This window comes from Dermacentor variabilis, chromosome 3 (assembly GCF_050947875.1).
Source record: "Dermacentor variabilis isolate Ectoservices chromosome 3, ASM5094787v1, whole genome shotgun sequence".
Lineage (NCBI taxonomy): Eukaryota > Metazoa > Arthropoda > Arachnida > Ixodida > Ixodidae > Dermacentor > Dermacentor variabilis.
In genome coordinates, this window is record NC_134570.1 from 97,255,575 (window position 1) to 97,279,255 (window position 23,681).

The window sequence follows — 23,681 nt, forward strand, 5'->3', positions numbered from 1 at the left end:
ATCTTAAAAATTACAGCTAATAAAGTTGCACGACGATCCCCCTGAACCAGGCGCTTCAGGCATTGCTTCAGGACTAATAACACTACTACAAGTAGGAGTCAGTGCTCCACTAGTTCCCCTCCAGAGGCGGCTAATCTTCTCGCGCAATTGTTGGCTGGTCAGAAGCAAATTGCACGTGACATTACCGATATCAAGGGATCTTTTAATTCACGCTTCGAAGCCCTTGAAAGACGTGTATCTTCGCTCGAATCTTCTACAGCAGCTGTTGATTGTAGTGCAATATATGACAAGCTTAATTCCGAAATTGTCTCACTTAGGGAATCTATCACTAAACTCACTTCAAAATCCAATAAGTTGGAAAACCGTTCACGCCGAAACAATATTCTTTTGCATGGTTTACCGGAAACACGTGATGAATATTTCCCTCTTCATTACTTGATTATCGCTATTTCTTACGTCAGTAGCTTGCGTTCCCTGCCGTTTAAAGGAAGGAAAATTTTGCTGACAATTAATGCTCCCCTCCTCCTTTCCCCCCTCCCCGTTGTGCCATCGCTGGGTTTACTGAAGCGAAGATTGAGAAGTCACCAAGCACGAATTAGACCTCATGAAATGATCTAACATCTCTATAAAAGGGTATCACGTACACACAAGATCAACAAAAACAACGTGAACCCTGAGCACTTTCAGGCAATACGTGCACTTGCATTTCAAGTCCATGTGCCGACTCTTGCTTTGTTCCTCCGATGACAACATTCTCCCTGCGTTTGTTGACTTCTCGGAGAGGCGCCTCTCGCCGCACATCGCAGTGCCGTAGAAAATAGAGTATCGGGGATGCGAGTTGATCCAGCTCATTCTCTCACGCACAAAAATTGCAGGATATCTTCAGCCTGCCTCAAAACTGCAAGAACTGCGCTTCACGTCGTAGACCGCGTGCAGTAATCACGCTAATTCATTATCGTCTGCTTTCCGAGAGAAAAAAAAAAGCACCCCGAATATTGATGCGACGCTAGCGTCATCTGTTGCATGTAGGTAAAATCAATCTTTAACTTTAATGTTTTGGTACAAGTATAGTTGCTAATAAAAGCAAGCACAATGTCATTTGGCAACTGGTACTTCAATAAAATACACTTTAGTTAATACTATTTTGTACATAGCGACAAAGCGGCATAAGGTTTTACGAGCCCTCTTTCTCTCTTCTCTGCTGTTTTCCTCTCTCTACGCTACTGTCGCTCTGCTCACTCCACCAGTCTGATCTCTCTCTCTCGCTCGGCTAGTATGGCCGTGCGTGACGGTCTAGTCTTGTTGCGTTTGGGGCTCCTTGCTCTTAGTAGTTGCGTTTAGCTTCGTGCCGTCGACACGTTTAATTAATCGAATCGTGAGCCAGAAGAAAATTGTGCGACGCCATGGAGCGCGCGTCGGAGGCGCTCAGCGTCGACGACGTCTACAGCCTTGCCGAGGAGATCGGGAAAGAGTTCGAAATCCTCATTGACAACTACGGCGTCGAGCCCGTGAACAAGCTGGTCACTAAAGTGATTCGCGTGTTGGAGTACCTCGAAGCGTACGCCACCAAGAATGACATCGCCCGCAACGAGATCGCCGAGCTCAGGGCCCAGATCTACCAGCTCGAGCATGACAAGTACGAGAAGGCGGAGTCGAGAAGCAAGCTCGAAAAGGTCAGTGCTTGTTTCCGCCCGTGGCGGCCAGTACTTTCCCGTAGGCGCTTGCGAGGGAATGCGTCACGCGTCTGGCGACTGGGAAGTGGCACCTGATCGACAAGGCTTCGTTTGGTCTTTGGCAGCCGCGTTGTCTTGACAAAGCGCATATTCGTGTTGTTGCTGTCCCGGCCAACCCATACGCGAGAGCGTTATGCCATTCGTGTGAACGCCAAGGCCGCCGCGCACGCATAATGTGTTCGCTGTATGACTCACTGTAGGGGAAGCGCGGCATAGTTTTCGTGTCTTTAATCACTCCGGCCGTCGAGGAAGTGATGGACCATTTTGTAGCCGAGGGGCTTTCGCTTTCAATTTGGGATGTTCGTTATACGCGTTGGCTCACTGACCAGTCGTAAGACTGCGTGGAAAACTGGCGGAATATTTTTTCCCCGAGCCCATGGACAAATTGTCTCTTCGGTTTTCCCGCAGTGAGGGCGAGGCTAGTAGTTGGTCCCGTGAATAGGCCGGCAAAGTGATATCGATATTGTTTAGCGCTTATCGGCGCCTTTCTCCTGTGTGACCTGCTGTCTTCACGCAATGTGTGGGCTTATCTCCGGCCCCTTTCCACGATCGCAGTTGGATGATTGCGCGTAGCACCCGCGGTGCGGTGTCGTCACATCTGACATTGTGTGTTTCTTTTCTTTTTCTCCCGTGCTATCCTCAGCCAAGCACGTGCCACTTTATGGGGTCTCCGCTGTCCTCCTTAGAAACTTCCCCGTAGGAGGCCGAGAGCTGGAGGCTTCGATGTGCAGTTAGAAACTATATTTCGGCCAGTGCTGCTAATTTTTTCCTTATGCATTCAGCTGGCCTGGGGTAGGGTAGCGCGAAATAACGCAGCAGACACAAACGCAAAACAGACCAGGACGAGCACTTATGTTTGTGTTGCAGAATTTTCTAACACCCCTACCTAGTTAAAAGTCCAGGCTTAACTGGCCCAACTGTCAGACCTGTTAACTGGATCTGAATTTAGAAACGCTGTTGCTGCTCTCATCACTAAATTCACATTCTTTTAAACATGTCCGTCACTTGAACAGTATCGGCAAAACTCACTGGAACTGCAAAACTCGCTTAATTCTGCTAATAATTCTTGGCGCACTTAATTGTGCAATAGGTAGCAGGGCTATATTGGAATGCTTAAAGGAATTTGGAAATTCTAATTTCAGTGAGGAAAACAACTGCTTGTGTAGTTATTCTCATTTACTTGAAACAATGGCACTTCCCTCACTGGCACATTGTAAGCACAAAGGAACCATGCATGCACAAAGGAACCATTTTCCTGCATGCTAATCAGAACTATTTAACAGGCTCTGTTCTGATTGTTTCTTTTTTGTCTTGCCTGGTATTACAGGAGATGGAGCAGTATGAAGACATCTGGCGGCAAGAAATGAAAGATCTGGGTGTCCTTGTGGCACGGCTACAGGAGGAAAACTCCAAACTGAGCAGTTCCCTCAAAGAGAGAGAAAGTCACCCGTCCTTGCAGTGCGAACCACACAGTGAGTTATTTCATTTTTTACAAAGGGGCTCGACCAATGCTGTGCAAGCGCTGCTTCCCTGCAACAAATTAAAAGCATTGTGTGTCACATTGCAATGCTTTCACCTGCCTTCCTTCATCATTTGGATTTTCACAATTTCGCAAACTTAACCGCATAAGTAAATAAATAGCGGCACAGAGCAGGGAGACGTAACTTTCACTCTGCAGTATTGAGTGACTAATGTTCTGGGTGAAGACTAAATAATGTTCATACTGGCATGAGTGACTCATCCTGACAAATTAGAAGAGAGGGGGTTAACAGAGGGGCCCGATTTTTAATAATCATATCATAAGAAACCAGCAAACAATGACAACAAGGAAAACATTGGGGAAATTACTTGTACTTACTAATTGAATTAAAGAAATGACAAATAACGTTGCATGCATAATGCGCAGGCGTGGGACCATTCCCCACCTGCGGCAAGTTGTTTTTTCATCCACTTCCATTTCCATTTATTTATCATTTCTTTAATTCAATTAGTAAGTACAAGTAATTTCTCCTGTGTTTTCCTTGGTGTCAGTGTTTGTTGGCTTCTTATGATATCCTAATAAATTAAGTGGCTTGTCATTTAGATCACTGTATTAAAAAAATTAGGGGGACATTCAAACATTGTACTTGTTTGAGATGGCAAAGTTTAGGCTGATTGTGGTTTTGTGACAGTCAGCTTGAGGTTGAGAATTCCCAAAGTGTTTGTGACGGATTTAACATAGAGCAACTTGATTACATCTTCCAGATCTGTTGCAAGCCCACAGTTTTTGAAACACTGTGTTTAACATTCAATGCATGTCAGCTTCAATAATTTGTTAATTTATGTCCTGGACCTGCTCCAAAGCCTTTAGGGGATGTTGTGGTGGAAGAATTGGTAATAACTTCAGCCACATGTGTTGATGCTCAGCACGTGGTCCTTCTTTAGGTTTCACAGTAACTTTTAATGTGGCTGCCACAATTGTCCACCATGTGTATCTTGTGCCACAACTGTAATACCAACCTCAAGTGCATTCCATTTTGTTACATTCAAGTCTTTATTTACAATTACAAATGTTGGTGGCACCACATGGGAAAAATTCTCGTAGACGACTTGAAAAGGCCTGAGGGCATGCGTGCGGGGCAGCAGCTACGTATTCAAAAGTCAATTACATGACTAAACACTTGTTATCTGGTTAAAGTGATATTGAGCTTGACAACTTACATAAGTATTAATTACTTGAAGGTACTTCAAACAAGACAACAAGTACCCCTAGAAGGCTGAGCTTTCGTCGCAACAATATGTTATAAAATAGACATGCTATGCATTGTACACAGCAAATAGTAACTTTAATAATGGACACTGTAGAGAGTGCGGGACAGTTGGGAAAGGGAAGAAGGGAAATGGATAAAGAGGAAAAGATAACATTAATTAAGGAACCCTGTGTTCACCTTATTTATGTAAGCTGTCCATTTTGTTGGCATTCCATTCCTTACTGTATGGCAGCCACTCGCATTGAAAACCACAAATATTGCTGGCCTAGAGTTACGGAACTGCACACGAGTGCACTGCTGCTAATGTGGCTTCATAAACTCGCATGTGGCAATGGCTAGCAGTGTTGTAGATACATGTTTCCTTTATCTTGAGCAGCTCAATATGTTTGCTAAATTTGTTTTGTTTGGCCTATTAATGAGATTATTTATGAAATGAAGTGTGCTACGCAGCCTGGGATTAATTTTCACTGGCCTCAGTTGTGCAGAATTTCTATCATCTCCTTCCTCACAATGTTTCATCATGACAGAAGGCAAGGCGTGCAGACACGGACCTAAGAGATGAATCCCTACTAACTGGCTCAACTTTCTCTGGTGCTTGCAATGTTTGTCCAGTTAAGAGAAAGCTTTAGCTCTGGTGCTCCTATCTCAATACATGTAAAAGGAGAATTAGTTTTTCTTGGCAACCACTGCACCAAATTTGACGAGGTTTGTTGCATTTAAAAGAAAAACTTAAAATCTAGTGACTGTTGTTTTCGAATTTTTGAGTTAGTTCATCAATTTTTTATTAAAAATTGGCAAAAATAGAAAATTTTCAAAAATCAAAACTATTAAGTTTACAACTCTGTAACTTGACAGCGAAATATCATAATACAATTCCGTGAATTGCATCTAATAGTACATCTAAAGCGGACAAAATTGATATGTTACACATGAATATCAAAAAATTTAGTAATATGTAAATACAGCTTTTGCAGAACCGTGGTAAACAACGTAACAAATTCACTTAAAATGTAAAATGACATATTGAATTTGTCCGCTTTGAATGAGCTAATGGATGCCATTTACAGAACTGCGATATCTGTTCTTGATGCAGAGATAGGAATTTGTAAACTTCGTGCTTCTATTTTTTTCAAACTGTCGAATATTTGAACATTTTTTAAACAAAATTCAGGCTCTAAATAGAAATTCTGCTTCCAACAGTCACTAGAATTTAAATTTCTCTCTCAAATGCGAAGAATTTCATTAAAATCGGTCCAGGGGTTATCTCAGAAAAGCGTTTTTGCGTTTTACGTGTACTTGAATAGGCCGCGTCGTAGTTGGGCCCGAGCTAAAGCTTCCTCTTAAGAAAAAAAATTATTATTATTACTGTTTAAATTCTGCTGTCCTAAGGTAGCCTGTGTTTGAGGTGAGAGGGCGAGACGAAAAGAAAAAAGACTGGGGGTTCTTGTGTGTCAAAGTATAACTGTTGGTCAATTGGATTCCTAAAATCAGTCTGGTATCTCCTTATGCTGCTGAAATTATGACTTGTGCTGGAAGCACTTAACTGAAAGATACCGTTATCGAATGAGCACTCAAATTTTTTAATCTTTGCTGTGCTTGTTCCTTCTTTCATTTAGTTGTAGTTATTCTCCGCAGACATGCAGGACATGCTTCCAGGCCTTTTCGTTTGGACCTTTTAATTGAACCTGCTACATTGCATCCTTTAACCCCCTCCATGCATAGTGTGTAAATTGTTGTGCAAGTCTCATTTCTTACTTTGAAAGTATTCCTTGGTACCTCTCCCTGCTTATTGTGATTGCGAACCTTACCTCACGATTCACCCAATCAGTAGTAGTGATCATCACTCATCAGTAGAGTGATTCCCTCTCGAATTGTATCTTTGTTTACTTGCTAGGTTTGCAAATGATGCCGAGAATATTGATGCTCTTAATGCCTAATAGATAGTGTTTATATTTAAAGAGCGCCATAACCTGCCTGTCTGCTTCTGCCCTTTACTTTCACGTGACAGTATTGTGTGAATTCTAAGACAAACTTCCTTCCCTCCTGTGACACCATAATCAGTCACCACTGCCCTTTTGCTATTACAGCTTTTATGTCTTCCCATGACTTTTCCAAACTGTCATAGTCATCTTCCTTGTACTTCAGCTTGCCCACAACCTTAACTGTTCCTTGCACTGAGTCATTCTGAGATCTGTCTTGTTGCCATTACAAACGTCGATCTAGACAGACATACTATTTGAGACTTAGTTATCGTCTGTTCTGCAGGGATATTTTGTATTGCTCTGCTCCGGCTATAAAGTTATTTGCAGCAGCTGATAAGATGCTGTTTGATAAGGAGCAGATTGTTGCTATAGGGCTGTTCCTAGTTTCACTGGTTTCAAGTGCTCTGCTAGAGGGATTGTTGCCAGCGTGGATGCTCCTTTACACCCATTTTTCCTGCCCTTATGATAATCCCTATGCTGTAGTGTTCTGTGTCAGTGAGATGTGGAGATGAAGATAAAAGGGAGGATACTTTCTTCTAGATACTGAGCCATCTACTTGTACAGTTGTGAGATGGAGCTTTTATGGTTTTATGACCCTGGAGCCTTGAAAGCAGATGTCCCTGTCTTGAAACTGGTGTCACATGAGGCTTCCATTCCTTTATCTTAACTCCATTCCTGTTTACGCCTTTCTTGAATGCTTTGTGCCTTGTTTGTTACTGCCATGTTAATGTCTCATGTCTGCCAGGCATTCAGTTTTTATAAGCTGTTTGTTCTTGATTGTCTAATTATGTACTCTTCGTTATTGGAATTAATGAATAAGAAGCTTGCCTTCAAAGTAGTTCATTTTGTGCTACTGGTGGTTGTGTATTGTGTGATAACGGTCTGCATTTGTAGCTGCTGAATAACCACTACCTATGTGGAGTTCATTCACCTGTGGCTGCTATGTAATCTCTGCATTCTTTCATGGGCCAATATCTATTCCTTTTGACAAAGCGGAGCAGTTCCTGATAGTCGAGCTCCAGCCTGATATTTGATTCTGCCACTCTGCTGGATTAGCTCGCCTTATGGGCAAACATCTTGCTGCTGCTGCTGAGATTAGTCTTACTTCCAGCTCTTGTGTCTTCCATTGACGTGTGTGATAAAAGTACTGGTAAACTGCTAAAAGGATTGTTACATTAGTGATAGTGTCTGCCATATACTGGAACTGAGAGACAGCATGAAAAGTTCGTGTGTGCTGTGTTTGGAAGTGCAAATAAATCTTGGTAGAATTTTCTTAGAAGTGCTTTTATATACGCACTGTGTGCTGGCAAAAAAAAAAAAAGTATTTCAAGCACCTTTGCCTGCCCGTTCCTGGGCTTCCATCCTTAGCTTTGTTTCGTTATGTTGCATGAGGAAACCTTTCATTTCATCACTAAAGATATTCGAGAGGTTTCTTTTACAGTTGTGTTGCAGCTAAATGAGCGAAGATATAATGTTTTAAAATAGAAGTGGAAGAGCAAGAAATTCTCGCGATGACGTAACCACAGTGCACTTTGCACAGAACTTCAGCAAGGAGTGGATTTTGTTACTTTTTTTCTGACTCTGTCAGTTATCACACCATGTATCCAGATTTTAGAGCCACTGCAGGTCTGGTATGCATGATGCAAAACTAAAATGAAAGCTCCCATTCCATGGCATGTTAATAAATTTTTCTTAAAAAGCTGTTTGTTAAGTTCCTAATGACTGGGAAATCGGCTTGGATTTGACAAATGTCACTGCAATAACCACATAAGTTAAAGTGTGTTGTTATCAGCAACTCCAAGGTACACACCTTGTCTGTCAGGAAACTGCCTTTAAACTTTTGCAATGACGACACTTCTGTTGTGCATAGCTTATCAAAGGAAACATGCACCTTCATGACTAACTCCTGTGTACTTTATGCAGGTGTGACGCTAGGGGAGGACATCGTCGTCCTTGAACGGCTCCGGGATGCCTTCGACAAACAGGGAGCCCAACTGAGACATCACGAAAAGGACATGGCTAAGAAAGCTGCCGACATAGAATCTGTAAGTGCGCACCAATTACCACATCATTTGTTAGCTCAAATCTTGTTATCTATGCCTTGTGTATCACTGCTCCTGTCATTGCTGCTGCATTTCCAGCATCTAGCAACAACACAGTTTCACATGTTTCGATTCGTAAGAGCACAATTGAGTACAAGAATGTGTAAAAAAACCCTGGAGTTTTGTTCAAAATACAAGCCCAGACAAATTCGTGAATTGGCATGATAAAATGGCTGGGTTCTTTAAACGTTTAGCTCTATTAGTTTTAGTTATTTAGTTCTATTAAGATGGAGTCAGTAAAGCTGTGAGTGAGTTCACAAATACCTCGATAGTTCCCAGTCTGGCATTAATGTTATAAATTGGGCTGCAAATTCAGAATGTGTTAAGTATATGTGCTGGAGTGGCTTTTCATTTGTGATGAAGGGGCAATTGAAGATTGGTAGCCTTTGTATAGTGAATTTCGCAGGTTCAAAGCTAACAGGGCAGTTTTAGAAATTGAGATTGAACAGTTTTTTTCATTCAGATTAATGGTGAATTTTGATGTGTTCTCCCCTGCACTGTGAGAAATTTTCTTAGCCAATCTTTGATGACCTTTTGAGTAGAGGTATGCGAATATTTGAAACTTTCTAATAACCAACCCTCTCTGTAAGGAGCCTCGCAAGAGGGCTGACAGTATTGTTAAATAAATAGAGTCCTATTCGATTCTGTTTTTCAATTTAATAGTCACTATTCGGAAATATGAATACTGTTCTTCTAATAGTTTTCTGCTATTTTAAATTGTCAATCAAACATAAAGTTGAAGCAACGGTGCAATAAATTTAATCACCGTGGGGCATAGTATAGGCATGAAACTTAGGAACTTGCATAGTGGAGAAGTCTACATCGCACAGGAAGTCGAACTTCGCCGGCTATACAATAGTCATTCTCACTCTCCTAGGAGTTCCTTACACTCCATTTGTGCTTTTCATAAAGAACACTTTATAACATGCAATGTAATGACAAACTTTCCAACGTTATGAATGCTAGAATGGGAAATGATTTTATATTGATTGTAAAAGAAGGCTGTTGACTATCTGAAAGCTATTTCAAAAGTATTCTTGTCTCAAAAATTACAGTTCATACATCCCTGCTTTTGAGCTCACCATTGTTATTACGTGCTTTGTTCAGCTTCAGCAGCAGCTGGAAGCCAGTAAGAAGGCAGCCCAAGAGCAGAGCCGACGTAACCGGCGGCTGCAGCAGCAGATGCGACAGTTGTGCGAGGAGCGCGGTGACCTGCAAGTGCAGTTACAGGACCAGCAGAGCCAGCTCCAGACCTTGCAGGAGCGACTGGGCATTGCCGTCAAGGACCACGACGACATTCTCCAGTCCAGGGTGAGGCTGGTTGCCCTGGATTTCAAAGCTGCTGCCATGTAAAGTCACCGTCTTACTTAACCCAAATTCATCTTTAAGACCAATTTACAAAGAAATATCACTTGGGCTAAATTGGTGATAAGTAAGTAGTATACACTATTGGAGTAATCTTGGCAAAGCTGGTGGCCTCGTAGTTTTCTCAATTCATTAACAGCCTTTAAATTACACCTAAGCATATGGTGCAGACATCTGGTGGTTGGCGGATTTGATGCAAATGCTGCTTCTGGCATTTTCACCCAGCTGATTGTCTCACCTTGCTCAATGGTCATGCCAGGGTGCTGCACTCATTCTCATTGTTCCAGGTTCTGTGTCATTTCTCGGAGCAGTAATGTTTTTTTTTTTTTTTTTTCAATTTTGGTGACAAAAACATCTTGTTTTTTTCCAGCTTTTCATAATGTACACACTTGTGTTTCAAACAAAATCTTGCTTGGAGGCTTCTCTATATCTACACTGTCTGAAACTAGGCTTGTCACACTGTAAAATTTCGTTGCTGTTGACCTGCAGAAGAAGCCTTTTTACCTCTCCTGCAAAGGCCACTAGAGATTTCTGGTTGTGGTGTCTTGAATGGTTCTAGCTTAAGTGTAATGCTCACAGGCAGAGGTTCTTAATGTTAAAGGGCCCCTGAAACAGTTCAGACAAATATTGTAGATGCGTAGGGTACAACTACAGTTAATCATTCACACCACAATTTGTGTGAAGCATCTCATATTAAGAGAGCTATGAACGATTACAAGTTACCCTCCTCATAGCCATGCATTTCCTCCACAACTCATTCGCCGAGTGATCAGGTCTAAACTCCGCCTTCACTGGCTCTGCGTCATGATGGCATGTCATGTCCTCTACTTCCGTTTCTATAGAAGCGAGCACGCGAAGCCTCCAACCTCTCTGCCAGCTGCTTGGCACTCAACCACAAGCGAGAGCTATTGAAGCAGCATGCGTTGCGAGCATTCTGTCACAGCTACAAACGTGTCTGGTATTCCGGTAACCACAGGCAAGCTGGGCATTTCGACGGATTGGTGGAGGCATAAACTCAAGCTGATGAAGGAACTTTATCGTAGACATTTGTGAGCAGGCTGATTGGCCTGCACGGTCCAGCCACCTGTTGACGCAGAGCTTAACCAGCCAAACAAAGAGCTAATATTGTTCTGAACAAGTGTAAAACATTTTAAACATTTACAAAAAGAATGTGTTAACGATTATGCTCCCACAAAATATTTACACCAGCATCAAAGAAGAATACACTTTGCTACTGCTACTATGTTTGGTTGAGCTCTGTGCCACCAGGTAGCTGCACTGTGCAGACCATTCACGTTTGCGCTTCTGCTCGTCCCGTGAAACGGCACTGTGAAGCAGCCAGGCCCTGTCCCCTTGCGCTCGCATTTACCCGAATATCGGACTCGTGAAACACTTTTGTGTTAGTAATCCTCTGGTGTAAAGTGACGGCCGCAAATGCGCAAATCCTGGCGCCGATTGGATAGCGACAGTCCGATGCGTTGCAGCCACTTCGCTCGTCTACCACCTTGCAGAGGGACACGATGTCGCAGCTTGACATATTTCCAGTTGCTATGTTTGCAGCCCACAATGCTTCAAAGGCGAACCATGGTGCTCACGAAAAGACCGAGAGCGGCAATGACTGCAGAGCTCTCGTCAAAACGGAGCACATTGTTACACAAGCAGACGACGTTTGCTGTGTGCCGCAAGTGCTTAAGTATAGTAAGAAATTATTCTTGTGCATTCTTTTTCTGTTACTTGCTTCTTACAGAAACAAATTAACTAACATTCCAACTATTATGAACAACATTTGTTCACCATACACGCCCTGGGCAGCCAATCAGATAGCTCGCCCTACTAGTGTCGTTAGGGCAATTTACACCAAATGGTTGGGGTGGCTGAAAATTCAGTTGAGTGGTGTGCTGCGATCTGCAGCGATGTACATTTTTAAAACCTTCTAATAAATTACACGCTTTACACGGAGCACTTAGATGCATCAATTAATGATCAGAAGGACATACTCTAACGACTCAGTACATTTGTACAAAATCATCAAAATCGTTTCAGGGTCCCTTTAAGCCAGATTGATGTGTTTTTATTGTTTGGGTTAGGTCTGATGTTAACTGTAGAATAAAAATGGACAGTCCTTTAGCAACTGCCTTGGCAATGAGGACAAGTACTGGACGTAAACCATATAGGACAGGATGCGGCAATGAATCCTGTGCTTCCTTGTTCGTGACCTGCTCTTGCATTGTTTGTCAAGAAGTGGGTGCTAGGTTAGCATGCTAGCCTAAAGCTTTCACAATGCTCCGAACCGTGAGATGGAGACCTGCAAATTCAATCTGAAAGTTGTGTTCTTTTGTTTCTAGTGGCTCTCTCATTGTGAAAATGAAATAAAATCTGGGTACCCTGCGAAGTGCACAAATACAAAATGTCATATATTCTAAAGTAATCGTTACTCTGAGCTGCACTATTAAGCAATAAAGGCAGTTGCATTCTCTTTTTAGGCACTGATAAATGCTTCTTTATGGTCAGTTCGACATGCTGTCACAAGTGGTGGACCTTGCGACCTCTATAGCTGCATCTCTTTTGTGAAAATTGCTAGGAAATCTATCCTGTGTGTTGCACTGCACAGCTGCTATCTGAAATTTATTTTAAGAACTCAAGAAAGATATAGCAAGTAGTTTATATTGCAGCATCATCTACCTCCTTGAATGCCCCTTTCTTTAGCTCAGTCTTATGCAACTAGAAGACACAGGGTGCTTTAATTAAGACACATGCTTCCATACACATGAGTGTGAGTACAGTGCCTCCAAATGCATGGCAACTGAACTTGTAAAAAAATGTTGGTCTTTCCTTATTACAAGGACGCTGCCTTGGATATGCAAGGAAAAGTGGTGATTGACTTGGACGACCCGAACCGACCACGCTTCACGCTGGAGGAGCTCAAGCACATCTTGTTTGAGAGGAACGAGCTCAAGGCTCGAGTTAGTGATCTCGAAGACGAGCTGGCTCTGTACAGGCCAAGGTAATTACTCGTGGATTCGTGGGGTAGTCTTCTCAGGGGAAATTTAGATTTATTTATGCACTCCACGTTGCCAGCTTGCAGCACTCACTTCCAGGTAGACTTCACTGCTGTTGCACGAAGTGGTGATCGACCTGGATAGTCTGAACTGACCACACTTCATGAGAGGAATGAGCTGCAGGCTCGAGTTCATAATCTCGAAGATGAGCTGGCTCTGTACCTGTATGCATTAGTATATGTAAAGTCTAGTTGGAAGTGAGCATCAGTTTATCTTATACCTGTGTTGCAATGAAACCTTATTTGGACATCAGTGCTGTCCATGTCATGTGGCCCGCTTTCGTTGTCATGGTGTACTAATTTACCAATCACCAATCAGCCCAGACTTGATCTTCGTGCTGTTAAAATTTAGAGCACTACTTTCCAGGACATGGTTTGGGCCCTGTTAATACTTATGTTCTTGGAATGCTTATGAGTAACTTACTCAAGCCGTATTGCACTTTGCACATGTTCTTCGAACTGGTCACAAAAAAAGATGGCATGATTAATGATTTCTTGAGCTCTCTCTCTCAAAGAATTTAGGCTTTGTACTATAGTATATAATTACGAAGTCGACGGCTATCTAATAAATGCAAAAGAAATCGTAAAAGAATTAATGCTGGGGGCAAGACTTTTGCATAGGTACTAGGTTAAACTGCTGAGCTTCTTGTGTCCTTCGAAGCAGATGAAAGGATTGGCAGTGTCAAGCCATTCTTAAAATGTGGTCATTGCAGTATTCACTTGTCTGCTGTTGTTTCCTATAGGCCCCAGATGAGTTTTTAGTTTTTTCTAGTAACTGGTCTGCGCCTTACACTGCAGGCATTTGTCCCTTTGCACAGAGATGAAAACGGTGCTGTTAAAAGGCATTTTTCTTAGTCATCTTTGACATTGCTGCTGCAGTGTCACAGCTTGCAAAGACTACGAAAATGTCTGAAAATGCACGGTACCAAAGCATTTCAGCATTGTTGCTGGCTATCCAGTTCTGTGCACTGTCTCTTTCAAAGAGCGTAAGCTGTAAGGCAGTGAGAGAAAGAAATAGACATGGCTGTGCACTGATGAGCGGCCTTGTCCTCCACGGAAGGTGGTGGGCTCATGAGGCAACCTCGCTTCTGACCAGGCCGGTTGACCCACCATCGCCGGTCAGGGACGAAGACCGGCCCGTCCAGGGACCCATCAACCAGGAGCCCGAGGAGAAGCTTTTTTCTTACGGAAAGGCCTCCGGCATTCGCAAATTGTGAGCACCTCTTTATTACCTCCACTTCGTTGCCCCTCTGTGGATTGGTTGTACCAGAGAAACCCTGCTGGAAATGTACCTGGTCTTTAACTGCTGCGTGCTTGAATTGCTGGCCTTCTTCGAATGTATCAAGTACTCTTTATGCAGTTGTTACAGTGCGGCAAATTGTTGACAATTGTATTCAAAGTTTAGAAATACATCTGCATTTTCGGGCATGATAATCCAAGTGTTTTTCAGAATATATTATGTCATTGTGGTTCAAATCCCCCTTGCTAGAGACTGCCACTTTCGCCAGTGTGGAGGGAGGACGAAACTTTGATGACAACTGAGCTATGAACTAAGATATTGCATAGGGAATTGTAGTTAAAGGAACCCTAAACACACTAGATGTTCCTAATTGCTTTTCAGCAGTGCTGAATATCTTTTGAACTTCTACCCACCGAGATCACCAGGCTTCCCTTACCTGTGCATTAAAGTGCGTGCCATCATTTTCAATAAGCAACACCATGTGGCAGGGCATGTGGAGATATCTCCATTGAGGTTGTTGACTTGCTGCACAACAAAAGGAATATGTTTCGTTGTATAGGGTTCTGATATACCATTGAATATTTCTGCAAATGCTTGCAGAAGGTAGGCACCCATAGGTGTGTAAACTGCTGAGTGTGGGTGAATGAGGCTGCAAAAGTGCCAAGGACAATGCGTATGTTTGAGCATGAAGGATGATGAATATGTATTGCCCCAAACGATTGGCACTTGCAAGAATGTTCACCTTTTGACTACACACAGTCATGTGACTGCTTGGAGCATGTGGTAAGTTAAACATGACATTTGCTTGCAGCAGCACACAAAAGTAATGTCACGCAAGTGCATGACTAGCACTGCCACACCTTCTAATAAGCCTTGCACCGCTTACGTCCTCTCACACGAATGAATAATAATGTAACATACAGTACAGAGACATGGAAGTGAAAAGTGCAGTGAAGTGCTTTTAAGAAAATTTCAGTGTGCTAAGTTCAAAATATGCATTTATGTAGTGAATTAGTGAAGTCTTAGTTAAAAAAACTATGTGATACCTTTATGGGGGAGGTTGCACTCAAAGGCCGAAAATTGTCATATTTTCATGTCATTTTCACATTTCCAAGGTCCTTAAGTTCCACAAGGTTCCGAGACCCTTCAGACTTGATAAGCTTTTTCCAGAGAAAGATGCTTTGAAATGTTTTTCCTTGATTAAAAAAAAAAAGCAATTTTGACGCACTTGCAATTTCAGAGAGAAAATAGCGTCTGTTCTATTTTATCTATCGTAATAATTATGCTTTTTGTCTAAACGACAAATACGTGGAGTGTGCGCTAAGCTCAATACTAGTGTAATAACTTTTTCAGTACCGTTTCTTTAGTGAGTCACGTGTTTCACATTTCAAGATGGCCTTTTCTTCAAGCAACTTTAATTGGCTCTAGATCAGATTGACCTAGGACGTTATTTTATACCTTAGAGCGCACCTTAGACATTCCAAATTATTTCTGTATCCTAACTACTGTGTTCAGTGGTTAGGATGCTAATTTTTTTCCAAACAAAAGAGCCCAGTTTATACAGTATATCAAGTACTACTTGTTCTAAGACAAGAGTGGTTACATTTTTGGAATCAGCGCAACAATATGCACAAGGTTTCCAAATTTTTTAATGATATGTCTGTGAATAAAAAAGTTTGCTTTCAAGTGGCGCGTCCTTATTAGACTTCCTTTGGCTTCAATATCGCTTTTTGCAGTCATTACAAATGTGGCAAAGTAAGGTGTTTGTGCACTGTGTCTTTATTGTTAAATATCATTAAGTCATTTCCAGCAGGGGAAACCTCAGCATGCATATCGAAGCTGCTTGCCTTAGCTTCTGTCATTGCATGTATGGGCTGGCTTCATCTTTCCTGGGATCAGTAGCGTGTGTGAGAGCTTTGTGGGGACTAATACATATTTTGTGACGCACTTCTTCGGTAACGGTTTACTGGTGTTATGTGTAAAGGTGGTTACATTCTGCGTAATTATGGATAGTCATGAAATTGTTATGCTGAAGTTTATTTTACTCATGTTGAACACATTCTAAAGAATCGAGACCTTTAGTCAATGGTCTTTATAAATAGGCTATTTCTCTTTCTCACTGTTCATGAAGTGTCATTCTCATTTGGAACCCTAGCTAGTGCGTGTTTATTTTTTTTCCTTTGTGTGCTAGTCAAGGTTTTTAAACTTTTGTTTTCTCTTTATTTGATTGTTTTGACAATACTTTTTCAACACCACTTGATGCACTCATTCTCCGACACTTTGCCTCAAAATTGGAATGGTGCTAATTTGGAAATTTGTTTGGTGACAAAGGTTCCGGGTCATTAATAAAATTAGAGGATGAGTTTGCTGCCGTATCTTGGACCTTGAAGGAAGGCAGCTCGCAGCAGTCATCCCCCCCCTTGACTGGTAGGCATCACTGCTTGGCCGAGGGCCTTTCATACCCTCTCCTCTTCCATGTGCTTTCTGTGTGCCTGAACATGGTAACATGTTGTCCCTGGAGGTAGCATTAGAGCCTTGTAGCGTTGCCGTCATCCCACATTAGCTTAAAGTTTAAGGGCATTTATCAAGTTTCACATTGTGCTTGTTTTCTTATCAGCTGTTAGTTTACATTCCCAAAGTTCCTTGTTGAAACTGCGGCACTTAATTTAAACCATTATTTCTCGCTGTATGCGTGTAGCTGATTGTACTATCTTGAGTTCTCATTTTGTTGCAGTCTGCAGCTGTTACATCTGGAGATAAGCTTTGTCGTAGATGCAATGGCTAAGAACGAGTGTTTCACATGGTGTCAAGTGCAGTTTCCTTGATGGAATTTCCAACTTAATGTGGTGGAGCTCCTACTGAATTCGTACTACCACTAAATGGCCATTGGTTGATTGCGCAGTTGCAACATATGCTGTAAAGCGGGCAGTTATAATATTGGCAAATTTTGTTAATTACCTAATTGTAGTTTGTCATGTAGCTAATGCAGCCGCTATCTGCCACAAACTAATGGAGAACTTTAAAGGGATGTTAGCTTGGTGAGGAAATAGTGTTGGATGCCACTCATTCTCATTCAGCAGGCAGAGCATACTGGCTCTGTCTGCTTCACACGCACGCACATACACGCACAAAAATACACCCCCCCCCCATCCTTTGATCCTTCCCATCTTGGCTTATCTGTTGTTTATGTGCGCATGACATATATGTCATGTCCCGCATGACACTTCTTGTTATTGCACATTTTAAACAAACACTTGCGTAGCAACAAGGCATGTGCACATTGAATAGGAAAAAACAGGTTAAGCAGCGACAGAAATAGGATATGTAACTGCAAGGAGAAGCATACATGCACTCTTCTCCAACTTTTGCAGTGAATGAGCTACTAAAGGTGAATGTATAGGGGGTTCTCTTACAGCTTGATTACATGGTTCTGTGAGCATGCATAGACAATATCATGCATTTAGTCATCTCACTGTACTGCCTGCAAGCACTAAGTGGGAAAATATTAGACTACAGGCTTTGTGCTGCATATAAGTATCCGAAAATAATTTTGGCAAAGGCATGCAGGAAAACAGAGCAGCAGTGACCGGTTTATATTATATCGCAAAGCAGTATTTTGCCTTCAGCTCTCCACACGATGACACGCAATTGGGTAGGTCTTGCACATAACTGCACAGGATTGCGCAAAATTAGGAAATGAAATGGCTGTTTGCTGTGTAAAATTCTATAAGCACTGACACATGTATAGACATCTTTTATTCTTTCACTCCTTTTCCTTAAACCAGGTATTTTAAATATATGTCTTGCTCTTTCTTTTCTTTCTTTCTCGCTTCTTAAAATTTTTGCTTAACAAAATTTACTCCTTTCTAACATGCATAATGACAGCTAAACTGTGTTATATTGCATGTGCCTGCATAATACAGCAAATAAGATGTAATAACATTAGTAAATCAGCATTCAAAGTTTGCCTTTTGTGCCCTTCCGTTTGCTGGTGGCGGTGCTTAGCATTGCCTGCTCTGTATCCGTGTGCGAGTGTGTCACAGGAGGAACTATGTGACTTATGTGAGCATTTGTATGATTACTGCAAAACTGGCGTGCTAACAATTGCTAGCAGTGTTTTTATGCGAATTGGCGTGTACAACACAACGTAGACTGGGACTGTTTCGTGACTGCTCATATTTTCTGTTTCTAGCTGTATACTTTTTCTGTCCACCTTGGCTTTCTTGTTCAGTCTCCAGAAGGAATCTGCCTTGCATTATTACCTTCCAGCGAATGCAGGACACTGTATTTTATTTCAACTGAAGTGGCGTTTAACTGAGAGTCATTTAGACTGCAGTAATCCAGTCATAGAGAGCCACCACTATGAGGCAGATTTCCATAATATCCAAGCAAGGAAGCAAATGGTTTGTGTTGCTCACTAAACCTTTATCAGAGCACAAGACAACTGTTAGAAGCATCCTGGTGCATGTCTGTGAATTTGTACACGAACGTATGGCACACTGTGCTAATGGTACAAATGGCAGGGATAAGTAATAATTGGCTTAAGAAAATGCCTGTACAGCATGCATAACAAACATCTAAAAAATAAGATATTGGACACTGAACATATAATGGCCCCAAAATCACTGTTGCCTGTCTTCACAGTAGATTATAATTTATAAACGATAGGAGCAGCAGTCGAGTCCCCGTAATAGGCTGGAAATTTCTGGCTGAGATTCTGGGCTTATCTGGCAGCTAGCCATTTCTTGGTGCACACCACATGTTTACACATTGTGCATACTGATACGCTGTGGACATCTGCAATCACCACCATGTTATGCACACTTGGCAATTCACAATTAACCTGTGTTGCAGTGAGCTGAAGTGTGAATGACTAAATGTTGGCACATCTACATGCCATCGCACTTCTGGCATGTAGATAAGCCAACACTTCAGCACACTGAACAGGAAGGGAGTAGTTCCAAAGCCAAAGTTGGCCAAAAGCTTTTCATTTTTCTTTTTCTCGCCTTTCATTGCCCAGTACTTGAACATTGCTCACGAGACAGAGGATGTGACATAGAGAGAAACTCTTGGGAACTCCCCATTAAGTTGGCACATTATCTTAAAATCAGAAGAGCACACATAACCTTTGTTTCAGCATATTTTTCTAAATGTTGAGCCCTGGCACACTCACAGACCATCACATTCACCAGTTCAGCCTTTGTCTGTTGTCTTATGCAGTGTTGGCTGCTTAGCTGTGTTCAAGTTTCAGAAGGCACAATGATTGTTAGAGGGTGTGCTAACAAAGTGTAAGGTCATTCTGGTTTGCACGTACCTTCATTTCTTCCTTTCTACTTTTGTGCTATCCTTTTGCGCCTGCTTCCTGCTCTGCCTGCCTGCCTGTCTGTCCATCCACCTGCCTGTCCACTGCACGTCCTGCCTCAGTTTCCAGTATGTGATGCACAACCTGCAGATGCCCGGAGAGGAGCCACGCTTAGAGATCTTGCCCGAACGTTTCAGTTTTCCAAGTGTCCTGTGGCCTCGCGTCAAGCCGGGATGAGAGGCCTCGTCTGCTGTCTCCTGCGGGGCCTGCTCTCTCACGGTGGCTTCTCGATGGAGTTCTTTGTTGACATCGCACCGCTCTTCGAACTGCACATGGCCTTGTCTCCGGATTCCAGGGTGCTACAGTGAAGCCATGTTTTTGCTGCTTGCAAGTGCAGCAAGGATGGAAAGTGATGCGCGCACCCCCCCCTCTAGAGGACGTGCGTCATTGCCACTGCAGCCCAGTGGCATTGCGTGTGTGTATTATCTTGTGGACGTGCCAAGCTAGGAAAGCGGCAGGTTGCAGAGGTGACAGCGAGTCCTCAAATTGAATTAAAATGTCACGATTAGTGGGCAGGGCCAAATGTGGCTTCACTGTTTTAAAAAGGTCCATCTCGATATGCAATTAAAGTTTAAAAGCAGCAACCATATGGAACATCTTCTTGATGCAGGTATTTGCATTGCCTTGTTTCTGCGTACATTTTGTGACCCACAAAGCCCCTACTGTAGTTGCAGCTGAGGTGTGTGTTCAGTGTGGTTGCTTCGGTGAGTTAAGTTAAAGCATGGCACCATTTTGCTGCGATTGCAGTGTGGGCATAGTGTGTTGTGAAATAGACGTGGCAATATGATGACTGAAAACACAGTCGAAGCTTGTTCCATGTGTTTGCTTTTAAGTGTGTGTGCATTCAAGTATACTTACAATTCTGCAGCAGGTACCATAATATTTTGCATGTAGTAATACAAACTAGGCACTGCACACATGTGCACAAAGTTACGCACATGGCTTTGTTTGCAGTTTAACAGAGACCGAATGCAGTGTTTGCAACTTGCATTATATAGTTTTTATTTTTTCTGTTGGTTATGAAAGGTCATGTTCTGTGTAGATTTGTTTTATTTATTTTAATGTATTTTAATGTCTCACCGTTTTCAAGTTTTAATGCATTTTAGCTGCAGCCTTTTCGGTTAAGCTTCTTTTTTTTTGTTTTTTGCTTGCGTTGCATTACACACTGCTTCTGAATTATTAATGAAGTCCAAGACACTGAAAATATACCTTATCTAGAGATACGGTCTTGGTAAAATAGATCTAATCTGTTATCGCTACTTATGAGCACAATTGTTAAATGTTGCGAGTAGATAATTTCACTTTAGTCTGGTAGAGAAATAACTGTAGGACAGTGTTTCATAAGGTGCACATCTGGCAGCAATGTCGTTTTCTCATGTGTCCTACAGTGCAGGTCATTCGCTTTCTGTATAGACACTAACTGTTTATAAGGTATGATCTTAATGTGCTTTTGAAGCAGTATTTGACGCAGACATGCAGGCATTGTTAATGATAGCGGTGACACTACCTTTTGGTTAGGAGATATATTCCAAGAGGACTTGCTATTGGGCTGGTAACATATCTTAGACGATTAAAAGAGTGCAAATAGGCACACTCGCAACCACACACACACAGTGCTCAGTTCAGTTTGATTGCTCATATGCAAGCCCACATTTATGTGCAGAAAGTTAAGCGTGTGCTAACTAAAAAAAAAAAAAAAAAGCCACTGTCAGAAAGACAGAACATGTTGGTCACAGCCTTGAATCCAAAAAAGAGACTTGCAGGGGACAAAGTTGCAAATAGTTCACTGACGCACTACTGCTCGTTCTTTCAAATGAAAAGGGCTTCTAAGGCCACACGTGTTGTTCTTGCACTTTTGCCAAGAGTCTGCGTGTCACGGAACCGTGGCTCACAGCCACAAGATGTGACATGCCCAACCAAGTTCACGTACTTATCTTTTTTCTTTACCTTTTGTGCGTGCTCTCATAATCGATCATTCAAACATCATTCAGTTTGCCCACTGTACACATTACCACGGGAAAGAGGAATTTAATAAACAACTCCAGTAGAACATTTCACGAACATAGTCTCATGTTTTTTCTCGCAAACGAATTTCCTGGCATTGCATATGCGAGGGCATACTTTCTCTAGTTTCTTGGGTGCTGAAAAAACCAGTAGCACTCCGGGCCTGCCCATGATTCTTTTTAGACTATCGGAGAGTTTGTGGATACAGAGCACAAATTGAGGCCTGCGTAGCAGCCATCTCCTCATCTGCTAGACGTTTCAGCTTCTGCATTAGTGTCTTGGCAATGGCAATTCTGATCGAAGTCGGGAAGCCTGCAGCCAAAAGCCGGCTCATCTATATCCACAAACTCTCCCACACTCTATAAAAGTTGCGGGCATGCATGGAATGCCACTGGTATTTTCAGCACCCGAAAAACTCGGGGGGGGGGGGGGGGGGAGACTATGCCCTCGCATATGCAATGCCAAGAAACTTGGCTGCGAGGAAAATTAAGAGACTATGTTCGTGAAACGTTCTATTGGAGTTGTTTATACAATTCCTCTTCCCTACAGTAAAGTGTACACCGGCCAAACCGAACAATGTTTGAAAGATCGATTTACAAGAGCACGCACAAAAAGCAAAGAAAAAAGAAAAGTATGCGCACTTGGTTGCACGTGTCGCATCTTGTTCTGGCTGTGAGCCACGGTTTCATAACACGCAGACTCTTGGCAAAAGTGCAAAAACAGCATGTGTGGCCTCGGAAGCCCTTTTCATTCGAAAGAATGGGCAGCAGTGTCAGTAAACTGTCTGTAACTTTGTTCCCTGTAAAGGTGTTGTTTTTGTATTCAAGGCTGTGAACAACATATTCTGCCTTTCTGATAGCAACTTCAATTACTTTTTCTTTTCTTTTTTCACTGCATGCTTAGCTTTTTGTATAAATTTGGGCTTGCATACGAGCAATAAAACAGTTGGAAGCGAGCGCTGTGTGTAGGGGATGTATCTAGTGTGTGTGTGTAGGTGTCGATTTGTGCTCTCGTAATTATCTGAGTTACATGTTTAGGACATTGAGCAAAAAGCCTATGCTAGGACATGCTGCTTGAAACTTGCATACACAATGTGGCTGTCGGGGGAAAAGGCTCAGCGAGTTGCCATGACGATAACATTGCAAGACACAAGTGTGCTAACTTAGAAATAGCAATGTGTTTGTGCAAGAATAAATTTGAGCTCCGTTCATTTGTTGCTTTTTATCCGTTCACTTCATACGAGACATTTAATGTTGCTGTACATATGCGAATTAAACAAATTAACATAGTGCAAGATTTAGTCGTGAGGATTTAAAGTCTAGGGGTTAGCGGCACAAAGAGCAACTATCCTTGTTTTTCTGATTTTACTAAACAAACGACTTGTTGAACCATTCTGTATGTCTATGAAATAAACCCATACAGTGTCCATGTGTGTCACCATGCTCAAGGCTGAATTGTAGCAGGCACTTGCTGGTTGCACCGATAAGCAAGCTGCAGGGAGCACCATGTGTCCGAGCATGGCTGCTACTGGCCAAAAAGCAGCTGTCTTAAGCGCCGTGAAAGGGTGCTATATATAAAGACAAAATCATCACTGAAATAACTTGCCTGCGACTTCGACAAACTTGCAGTTCCGAAAGTGATTACCTTTGTTACCGAGATTGTTTGGTCAAGAGTTTGTTGGCCAGAGACGCTAGGATTGCTAAAAGGAAAAACTGTGTTAGTGGCTTGGTAGCATGCATGCTTGCCTCGTGAATATGTACATGTACAACACTGTCTTATGATTTGCCCCTGTATTCCGATGTTGTTAAAAGAAGCTTGACACACGGGCAAGCTTGCAAGTGGCTGCGTGTAATGGCTTGAAACCAGATGAGCTTTACCTGTCTTCCCTCACCTCAGCCAAGCAAGCACAATTGTAAATCAAGAGGAACGACTGTCCAGCAGGGCATCACTCTCATTTTTCACAACACTGTAAACATTCATTTTTGCCGATTGCCTGCTGTCTACAAATCGCTAGCTTTTTACATTGTATACTGTAAGTTATGTGGCACTCTGCATTCCATTATTCTTATTCAGAGTGGACTTGAA

The 23,681-nt window shown here is 42.3% G+C and overlaps 1 protein-coding gene across 5 annotated transcripts; it reads left to right on the forward strand.

The window, feature by feature from the left end:
* The first annotated feature begins 1,230 nt into the window (after positions 1-1,230).
* Positions 1,231-23,033, forward strand: LOC142576072 (RILP-like protein homolog). 5 transcript variants are annotated; one of them, XR_012826774.1, is made up of 8 exons: positions 1,231-1,673; positions 3,061-3,205; positions 8,389-8,510; positions 9,675-9,878; positions 12,776-12,936; positions 14,051-14,203; positions 16,562-16,657; positions 19,730-23,033. XR_012826774.1 is itself a non-coding variant. In XM_075686003.1 (7 exons), exons 1-7 carry the CDS (start codon positions 1,404-1,406, stop codon positions 19,767-19,769), a joined length of 1,170 nt encoding a protein of 389 aa, XP_075542118.1. In that variant the 5' UTR covers positions 1,231-1,403; the 3' UTR covers positions 19,770-23,033. The 5 variants fall into 5 exon arrangements, 4 of the variants coding, with proteins under 4 accessions (XP_075542118.1, XP_075542120.1, XP_075542119.1 ...); XM_075686003.1 differs by lacking the exon at positions 16,562-16,657 and having other exon boundaries at positions 19,655-23,033; XM_075686005.1 differs by lacking the exon at positions 16,562-16,657.
* Positions 23,034-23,681: the final 648 nt, after the last annotated feature.